At 40.3% G+C, this 10,817-nt stretch overlaps 1 protein-coding gene across 2 annotated transcripts in view; it reads left to right on the top strand.

Moving 5' to 3' along the window:
* LOC121911183 (TBC1 domain family member 12-like) overlaps positions 1-9,475 on the top strand; it is a 30,320-nt gene extending 20,845 nt beyond the window's left edge. The window contains exons 5-14 of one of the 2 annotated variants that reach the window (XR_006099786.1): positions 225-342; positions 465-571; positions 1,144-1,227; positions 1,320-1,414; positions 1,647-1,718; positions 2,216-2,344; positions 2,556-2,665; positions 3,557-3,815; positions 4,606-4,757; positions 4,848-9,475. Coding sequence is in view for 1 of the 2 variants with exons in the window: in XM_042432437.1 (XP_042288371.1) it covers positions 225-342; positions 465-571; positions 1,144-1,227; positions 1,320-1,414; positions 1,647-1,718; positions 2,216-2,344; positions 2,556-2,665; positions 3,557-3,815; positions 4,606-4,674 (1,043 nt within the window). In the remaining variant the exon portion in view is untranslated. Of the gene's footprint in view, positions 1-224; positions 343-464; positions 572-1,143; positions 1,228-1,319; positions 1,415-1,646; positions 1,719-2,215; positions 2,345-2,555; positions 2,666-3,556; positions 3,816-4,605 lie in introns of both variants that reach the window. The other variant, XM_042432437.1, reaches the window with a different exon arrangement.
* The last annotated feature ends 1,342 nt before the right edge of the window (positions 9,476-10,817 follow it).

Genomic DNA, 10,817 nt, shown 5'->3' with positions numbered 1-10,817 from the left:
TTTGAAGTGAACCCAAACAAACGGGGTCGTCTGTCTCTTGTGGTTTGATGCTGTTGTGATCCACGCTGGAGCTCACGCTTGCGCACTCCAGAACGCAACATCGCTTTCGTGTACTTTGGTGGAGCATGTTTGGGGCCTCAGTCAACAGGAAAACATCAAACACTAAATGTAAGCAGAACAGTGAAATAATCCTCCTTCTCTCTGTGTCTCTTTGTGTCCGTCAGAGCTGAAAGAAGCCCAGAAGAAGAAGCGTCAGATGAAGGAGCGACACAGACAGGAGGACAGCATCTCCAACGCCATGGTGATCTGGAACACCGAGATCCTGCCGCACTGGGACTCCATGTACGTCTCCACGGCTCTGTGTGTGTTGGATATACAGTATGTGTGTGAGCTGGTTTAAGCAGCTCATCATATTTATTTATCATGTTGTGTGTGTGTGTGTGTGTGTGTGTGTGTGTGTGTAGGAAGGGAACGAGGAGGGTCAGGGAGCTCTGGTGGCAGGGACTTCCTCCCAGTGTCAGAGGAAGAGTGTGGAGCCTCGCCATCGGCAACGAGCTCAACATCACACCAGGTACACACTAATACACACTAACATACACACACCAGGTACACACTAATACACACAAACACACACACCAGGTACACATTAATACACACTAACATACACACCAGGTACTCACTAATACACACTAACATACACACACCAGGTACTCACTAATACACACTAACACACACACCAGGTACTCACTAATACACACTAACATACACACCAGGTACACACTAATACACACTAACATACACATTAATACACACTAACATACACACCAGGTACTCACTAATACACACTAACATACACACACCAGGTACTCACTAATACACACTAACATACACACCAGGTACTCACTAATACACACTAACATACACACACCAGGTACTCACTAATACACACTAACACACACACACACACACCAGGTACTCACTAATACACACTAACACACACACACACACCAGGTACTCACTAGTACTCACCAGGAGCTGTTTGACAGGCAGAAGTATTATTACTTGTTGTTCAGCAGTAAGAGAGCGAAGCTGAATGACTCACTTTGTTTTCCTTTCTGTTTTATAATCTTCGTCTTTGTGCAGAGCTGTACGAGATCTTCCTGTCCAGAGCCAAAGAGAAGTGGAGGAGCTACAGTGAAACCAGCTCAGTCAACGACAGCGAGAGCGGTACGACACAGCAAACAAGCTGACACGTTAATGAAAAGTTAAAAACATCTAAACTGAAGTGTTGAAACTTTTGTCTCGTGTGTTTTTGTCAGATGGAGGAGCGTCTCTGGCTGACAGAGAATCCAGTCTGGACCTCATCAAACTGGACATTTCCAGAACCTTCCCCTCTCTGTTCATCTTCCAAAAGGTAAATAAAAAATGTGATGTGATTCACTGAGAGTTTTGAACCTCTGGAGTGAAGAACATCATGTCTGTTCTGCTCAGATGACCCAAAAACCAGACTTGGTTTTAGGCTCATCTTTCCTGACCCACTTCTTTTCTTTTTATCGTTTCCTCTGGTGTTTTCTTTTACCTCCTCTCCTCTAGATATACCTCCACATCCGATCTATTAATCCTAACTCTCTCTGTCCGTCCTGCAGGGCGGTCCCTACCATGACCTCCTCCACAGTGTACTGGGAGCTTACACCTGTTACAGACCTGACATTGGATATGTACGTTTGCTTTTTTTATTTCTTTCTTGTAAAGATGTACAACTACTCTGTGTAGATGCCACAAAGCCAGATAAATGTAGTTATGATATAGTTTCTAAACAAACTAACAAGACTAAACTCTTCATAATAAAGGAACATGTCACCCAGTGCAGCGGTGGAGCTTGTTGACGTGTGTTTAATAGTTTTTGGACAACGGAGGAATAAGATTTATCAGAGATTCTGGATGTTTACATAAAGGAGACGGAGGGTTTGTAGTTTTAAGGGTTTTTAAGGAAGTATTTGAACATTTTTGTGGAAAAACCAAAAACATACATTTACATTTACAAGATACATTTGGTCTCTAATCAGCTACAGATGTATTATAGTTGTAGTGTTAAAACTTTGATTCAAGCTAAAATGTTTTGGTCCCAAAAAAAATCAAAAACCTCCTCCTAACACTGGTGTATATTTATGCAGAGCTGTGTGTCTTCGGTGCTGATCTGGGATCTGTGTTTCAGGTCCAGGGCATGTCCTTCATCGCTGCTGTGCTCATCCTCAACCTGGAGGAGGCCGAAGCCTTCATCACCTTCGCCAACCTGCTCAATAAACCCTGTCAGATGGCGTTCTTCAGAGTGGACCATGAACTGGTACACACACACACACACACACACACACACACACACACACACACACACACACACACACACACACACACACACACACACACACACACACACAATACCTCTTATTCATTTTACTCAATTATAAGTTGTTCTTTTAACTCTGGGAAACGATCCCGTCTGATTTCCTCTGTCCTGTGACTTCTTCATCATCTTCTCTTCTTTCTCTCTCTGTCAGATGTTGAAGTATTTTGCAGTCTTTGAGGTCTTCTTCGAGGAGAATCTGCCTCGTCTCTTCAGCCACTTCCAGACCAACAACCTGACCCCTGACCTCTATCTGATCGACTGGTGAGTTGTCAGAGTTCCCCTCAATTTTGCATATATTGAAAAAGAAAATAAGCGTAAGTCTGTGAGAGTTAAAGGATAATTCTGGTTTATTACAAACTGGATCTCATTTTTGTTGGTTTGTCCATCGTGATAACATCGAACCCACCAAATTACAACATGGTGACTTCGCTAAAATGAAGTCAGCAAAGCAAGAAACATTTTTTTTAATTTAAATACTATTATTACACAAAGGGACAAAACACATGTACAGCTTTCTTATGGCTGATTTAAACATCGTATTGCACCAAAGGGTACAGAACCAAATTTTAATTACCTGAAATGATCCTTTATAAATCTGATTCCATGTGATGTGATACAGAATTAAAAATTAATGCAAACAAGGAACTGAAAAGGTATTTAAAACTAAGTTAAGTTAAAACTTAGAAGATGGCATGAATGCAAACAAAGTCAAAGGAAAATAATTAATTGGAGGCAAACAAACACAGATTCAGTTTTGGCAGTGCAAATAGAGATTAATTATCCATTAATTGTGTAGTCTAAGTGTCAGAAAATAGTGGAAATTCACTGCTATAATTTCCCACAAGTCAAGGAAATGTATTCAAATATCTTGTTATGTCCCACCAGCAGTTTAGTGTCAATTATGACAAAGAAAAGCAGCAAATCTTCACATCTAAGAAGCTGGAATCAGTGAATCTTTGGCGATTTATCATTAATCAAGTATCACAATCGTTGATTAATTTTCTATCAATCGACGTTTCGTTGTCGCTCTAGTTGAAGATATTTAAATAAACACGAATGAAACAAAGCAAAAACTCACCTTGAACGTAAACCTTTGTCTTTGTTTTTATACGTTTTGCAAAGTAAAGTCTGTTTTTGTGCGTCCTCTTCCAGGATCTTCACGCTCTACAGTAAGTCCCTCCCTCTGGACGTGGCGTGTCGGGTGTGGGACGTCTTCTGTCGGGACGGGGAGGAGAGTTTGTTTCGGACGGGGCTGGGTATCCTGCGTCTGTACGAGGACGTCCTGCTCCAGATGGACTTCATCCACATCGCTCAGTTCCTCACCCGCCTGCCGGAAGACCTGCAGTCACACACACTCTTCAACGCCATGGCCAACACGCACATGGTCAGCAGGAACCGCCGCTGGGCTCAGGTCAGTCTGTTTACATGCAGGCAGATGTTTTAAGTAGAAGATCACAGCTGTGTAGCCTACGGAGGGGCCACAAAGAAAATAAAACTAATTCTTGCTTTCGATTTTATCTGTTTCGCCAACAAACGCTCAGTTAGCACCTGAGAAAAACGGCTTGTAAACATTTCATTTAGCTGTAGTTGTATCTATTCATGCAAATAGTTTTCAGATATTGAAAACCTGTGCTGCGTCTCAAATTGCATACTTCTGTACTTACACTTAACATTTTGAGTGCATAAGTGCGTTCACACTGAGAAGTATGGAAAAATGCACTCAAAACGGTCAAAAAGTTGAGTGTGGAACTATGGACGCTTCTCGCCCTCAATGGTCGCCATCTTGGCTACGTAGCGGAAGGGGAGGGACCACTTTTCAAACTAGAAGTGGCGGCCGAGTACATTGTAACAACGGTGAACATCACCACATTATACATAAATGTAAGTTATACATGTGTTTTTTAGCATTAAGCACCACTATACTGTCGTCAGATATAAGCCATCAGTATGTTTTTTGGGTTAATTTAGCAGTCTGTAATGATTTGGTAGCGCGAACGATGACGTGGATGCTAACGCTAGCTAATGCTAATTTGCGATCGTCATTTCCAGTAAGTGCACAACGGCTGTGTTCGATTTGAGACGACACTACCCTGTAGAAATTCGCGCACTACACTAGTAAGTACACAGTGTACTAACAGAAGTATGTGATTTGAGACACAGCACTGGACTCCACTTTAAATGTTTCCTGCGTTTTCTTTCAGGTGTTTTCTGCATTGAAGGATGGAAATAAAGAGACGGACAAAAACACCAGCCCAGCTCTGAGAAGCTAACACTAGCTAACCGTCTCTCCTCAAACTAACGTCAGAACACTGGCTGTGACGGTTGACGCTCGTGCAGGCCATGAACTTCAGAGGTAAACGTCGAGCCCGCGCCGTGTCAGCGCTGAAGTCTAGCTGTGTGGAGCTTGAAGCTACATAGCCTGAAGTTAAACTCTCTCTCTTAGAGGTTTGGCTACGAAGCTTGAAGCAAACACAAGCTGATGTCAGAGCAGAGACGTCCGGGCCCCGCGAGAGAGCCGCGAGGAGGAAGCGGCTCCCTGAAAAATCTGCGTCGGGACCAGACTGGGAAACCAAAGTGGTCGGTTAATTCCAAACTTCAGCAGCCGTTGTCAGTATTTCACCAGGCAGGTTATGTTGTGGAGAGGTGACGTGTTGTTTAAGCAGCAGTGTTTTATTTTATCAGCTTACAAAAGCTGGAGAATTAAAACGGACTGTCCAGATAATGATGTGTGTGTGTTAAAACTCACTAAAAACAGCCTGGCTCAGTCCTGGCTTGTGTTTGGTAATTCTGCCTCCATGTTGAGACACAAACTGGTTTCACGATGGTGTTTCCTTTTTATTTTTAAGAGCTCGTGGTCAGTTTCACACCACTAACACCGAGCATTACGCCCTGTGTAATTCTCAAAGACTCTACTTCTAGTATTCGGTGCTAATGGTTTTTTCTAAAGGCTTCAAAAATGACCTTTGTGGTTGAATTATTAATGTAGGTCTTTGTGGTTTGGATTTCACAATATTATTCATTTTCTGCATTTTTTCTTGGCTTGAACTTCTGACCTCTGGGTCTAAAAAACGATTGGGAATCTGCACGAGCATGGCTGATGCTAATATTACCGGCTATAGCTGATGAATTAGATCCCACTTCAACCTCGTAGCTTTTAAAGTAAAAGAGAAAAACATACGCGGGAGTTTGGGTTGAAGTGAATCTTAACAAAACATGACGCTTGTGAAAATGAGATTTTGTACAATGTCGTATTTCTTATTATTAGCAGGAAGTCAAATAATACACGTCTTCATCAGTGATCAAAACACAAGCAGATTTCGACTAGTTGTGTGATTTTAATGTTTTTACAGGAAAGCGAATATTCCACGCCTCCGTTTGGCTCGACGACGTTTTCTAATGTGTTTATTAATTTAAAATATTATCCTGAATATAACAATTTTAACTGTTTTGAGCAGAAAATTAGTGAATGTGGATGTAAAAACTCACAGCCACCGAGTGTTTTACTGGACTGATTTTTTTTTTTTTTGAAGATGAATGTCTGGTGGAATAGATTGAATTGATCCAGTTTGTTACTGGGATTTAGTCTGTATGTTCTGACCCGTTTATCACACGCTGTTGTTATTCATCAACAGTGAAATAGAAACGTTCGTTTGGGTCAAAATTACCCTTAAAAATATTGTGGAACCACTTTGAACCACAGATAGCCGACAGTAACTGTGTTTGTACTGTAAGTGTAGGAGTGTGGGGCCACCGCAGCTTTCAATCAGTGTTCCTGGGATTCCTCTTAGAGCACTTTATATATGCAGCACTGAAGCTACATTATTGACACTGGCTTTCAGAGGTGCACAATACTCTCATCAGACTACACAGGGCGACTTCAAACTGAATCAACGGGCATTAAGTAAACCTGTGAGCATCGTTTCCTCTGTGAGTGTTTAGAGGGAATCAAACTAGACCGAGTTTTGTTTGTCAAAGCTGATTTAGAAACATGTAGGCAAAAATACCGGAGTAACAATACCGCCTTGGCATTTAGCTTTTACTAGTTTTGCTTGAGAATGAAGCTTTTTAGTGTTTGCAGCAGAACCTTTTTCTTTCTCGTTGCCGAAAATGCGAGTCGAGATTTCAGCAGCAGACCGATCGACTCTAAAAACCACCTGCACATGTCGTAGTTCTTTTCATACTAGGGAGTGAAAAATGTACAATTTTTTTTTACTTAACTGCCCCGAGAGACTAAAAAAAAAAAAAAGACTCATATACTTGATTTTAACAACACGTACAAGTAGAAAAACAGCTGCTATGTGAACATTGTTCACATGTGTACTTGGTTGGTAGATCTTTGAGAAGTTTATTGTTGATTGTGTATGACTTAAACTAAACCAGTCATGGAAACACTGAGGAGGAAGTGTTAATGTTGACGTCTCAGCAGACTAATGCTAACAGATTTTAGCCATGCTAGCAGCACTGTCACGTTGGTCCAGACTGAAATATCACAACAACTATCACAAGGATTACCATGAAATTTACTACAGACATTCATGGTGCCCAGAAGATGAATCCTATTGTACTGAATTTTCCACTAGCACCACCACTAACACACTAAACTCAGATGTGAACATGGTAATGTTCAAGTACAGCATCACAGAACTGCTAGCATGGCCGCCGGTCTCTTACGCTGCGTCTCAAATCCATACTACACACTACTCATCACAGTATACTGCTACTGCAGCTATTATACAACAAATCAAGCCTACTGCACTTCTCATACGAAATGGAAATGATGAAAAACCTCAAATAATCTGCAACCTCAAACAGCTGGCTAATTTGAGAACTGGAGGAACTGGATTTTTTTCCAGCTGTTTCCTCGTCTATTAGCTGTAGTTTTTCCCTCCTCGCAAAATGCAGTGTGCAGTGGAAACAGACAGTATTATACTTTTATACAACTGTTTACAATTTTGAGTGAACTTAATGTTCGCACTACAGACTCAAGACCTGCGTAGAGTTAGTGTGTAGTCTGGACTTTGGGACACGGCTTCAGTTTCTTCCAAAGTTTGCACCGTTGTTGTTGTTGTGGTTCGTTTAGAGTCTGCTGCCTCCAACGTTCATGCAGATGTGTAGAGTTAATTCTTGTACAACCAACACTCCAAAGGTACACAGGTAGACGCAGGGTAGACATCATGTGTCGGTACCGAGCAAGTATAAAAGTGCAACAGCGACAACAAAGATAGAGGTCATCTCCCTGTTCTAGAAATCCTGAGTGAAATCTAGAGTTGATCCTTTAGAAACAGGACGTTGCCCTGTCAGGTCTGTTAAAGTGCTTTACTTCACCTCTGTCTCTTTGTACACTTTGTGTTTAACACTCCGTTGATTTGCATACACTATTAATGTAAGCGTCACCTCCATCTCATATCCATACCTCTCAATAATAAGCCACAAACATGCTACACATGCCCACACACACACACACACACACACACACACTAATGAAGATCAGCCCACATAGCACAATGAGCAGGCCTTAAACACGTGGACCAAGCTGCCACTCTGTACTCTTCTCACAGTGTGAACAAAACTCACCAGAGACTTGTAGCAACCCTGGAGGAAGAGAGAGGAAGATGAGTTGATAGAGAGAAATTTACATGATTATTTACGTACTTTTTTTTTGATGAAACACAAGTTCTTGTTGCTCTTTCCCCTAACATGAACGTAGCTTCTGTCTGGATGTGAAAGCGCTGTGTAGAGTCGCTCGTTAAACCATCAAAGCCCATGATTTCTGAAGAAATGCATCATTTTCTGTTTTATACAAATCTGGATCAGTTTCAGCCAGAGACCGTAACGCCAGCACTAAGCTCTGGAGCACGGTGGCGGCTCACCATCGGTCTGCTGCGGGCAGGTCGGGTTTTAATGGTTCCTGGTTGGGACTTTGTCGGTATGGCGCCCAAAACGTGATGGAAACATGAAGATTTAATGAGGATTCATGTCTCTCTTAAGTTTTGTAGATTATAAACTTTATTTTAATGGCACGTCACGACTGTAAATATGGTTTTCCTTTTAAGGATTTTTTTTTTTTCTTTTGGCATTTTTGCTCTTATTTGCTAGAGGAAAGTATCACATAGCGACCATGAGGTACAACTAGTAGACTACCGGGGAGTCTGTCATGTATCTCACAGACACATTTCTTGGCAAACATGCTTAAAAAGTGACATTACAGTTACAGGTGTTATATGCAGGTTTATAAGTGAGGAGCCTCCACAGCTGCTATTGTTCATGATAACTACCCAGTTCTTCTTCATCTGTTTTATTCTAAACAAACCAGAAGGGGAAAATTACCAACTGTGCAGCAGGAAAGAGCAACAAGACAGCGAGCGATGACATCAGCAGTTGAAAAGTTGTTGATTAGTCGGACGCAGACGGTGTTGCTGCTGTTAAAACGGGAATTTGTTGATCGGAAATTGTCATGGATCAATAATTAGACAAGAAAATCTTATTCTTAGTGACATGATATGATAAAAGTTTGAAGCTGGCCTTCCAGTCTTCCAGGTTGCTTCGTCTCTGGTGAGTTTTGCCAGTTTAACACCAAATGACTCCATTAATAAGGGTTTTTTTTTTTTTGTACACTAACAAACCAGGAACCATAATGAATGTGGACAAACCAGATAGTATCAGTGTTTTGGGGCAGAAGTCACGATTCATATGAAATTATTTGTTCATATTTATAACGGTGTGTTTAAAAAAAAAAAAAAAAAAAAGTTTTGTGTGTTTGAGTTTCGTCTCTTAATTTACACTAAAACATCACTGAGAAAACACACAACCTTTTTCATCTGTTTAGACAGTTAGAAGATGAAGTGTGTGAAAACTTGACCAAAGTGTTAATTAAGCACTTGACAATTAGAGACAGAGACGAGCACTAACGGGTGTAGCTGCAGTTATTGTCTCATTAACTGTAAAATCTCATTTTGAATACTTGAGCTCACGGCTTCTCACAGTATTACTGACTAACGGAAAGTGGACATTATCTCATTAAACAAACAACACGCTGGTTATGTTCTGTCACTCTTTCTATTGAATCAGCACTTTGTGAACACTTTACAGTCACACTAATGACACCGAGTACTGTTAATGAAATCACATCCCATTAAAGCTCATTTGCCACTAATGTAATGCCAATCAGCAGTTAACAGTGATTCCATTAATGAACAGTCATCTCCATTAATCTAATTTCAATCTTTTATCAGCTTCAGTAACTCCGACACAAACCAGATGAATTGATGAACCTCAGAAAAAGTTTTTTAAATCTTAATTTTCAACACATCTGTGAGTTTGCGGCAACAAAATCGACGCATATTTTTCAACACAGACAGAAACGTGAGGTTTAATAAAGCTTGATCGACTGTTAGAAATGAGAAAGTTTCATAATCCTGAAAATATCATCAAGCTTTTACAGCTGCAGGTTTCAGTTATAACTTTTCACCAAACAAAACAATAACACATATATTTCCTCCTGAGAGTCATCAGTCTGCATGTCAGAAACATTTTTGCATTGTTCTGAATCACCAGAATGATCCTTGGAAGATATTCTTGGATTAATCCTGCAGATGTTTTGTGCCAGTGTTAATATATAAAACACATTATCACACTATGAATGAGAATCTATTTAATGTGGAAGTTGAAAAGTTTCATCATCGATGAGAAACAGGAAACGAACACAGATGAAATCCGCCTGTTTAATGAAGAACTCATCCAGATTCTTTATAACATTTTCTGACTGTTTCTCTGCATCTGTGGTCAGTAATCATCATCATCATCATCATCACCGTCGCTCACATGTTATATATATTTAGTGCTGAAACGTAAAATGATTTGTAATCCCTAAGAAGACGCACAGATGTGTTGAAATCCAAGAGACTGTTGCTCTACAGACGTCTCACTTTGGAAAATAAAAGTGCAATACGCTCTGAGGTTGGAAGCGAAATTACCCAGAATGCTCAGCGGGTTGGTCTAACGTTCCCTCGTCTCTCCTCACTCCAGATTATTAACGACACATTCACACATTCAGAGAGGGAAGATTGATTATTAATGTGACATTTCCCCTCCGTTTGTTCCATGTATTCATTTTTATTTAAGTTTTATCATCGCTCTCTGTCGTTATTTTATACCGTCATGTAAATTCATTTTAGCTCTTTTATGTGTCTTCTGTGTGTTTTTATTGTTTTCCTGTCAAACTTTAATGTACAGTTTTTTTCATAATGCCTTACAGGTGATGTAAATAAACTGTAAAAATGTTCTTTCTTTTCATATAATGGCCACTACTAGTTAAATGTGTAAATAAATATCTCAGCAAACTGATTTCTGTGTGTCCTTTAAATCATTACAAACATGAAAAGAAATTTATATTAAGATATATCTAATAAGTCAC

Source organism: Thunnus maccoyii, chromosome 14 (assembly GCF_910596095.1).
Source record: "Thunnus maccoyii chromosome 14, fThuMac1.1, whole genome shotgun sequence".
Lineage (NCBI taxonomy): Eukaryota > Metazoa > Chordata > Actinopteri > Scombriformes > Scombridae > Thunnus > Thunnus maccoyii.
Note: the sequence above shows the minus strand (reverse complement) of the source record. Positions and strands in the feature narration are given on the sequence as shown.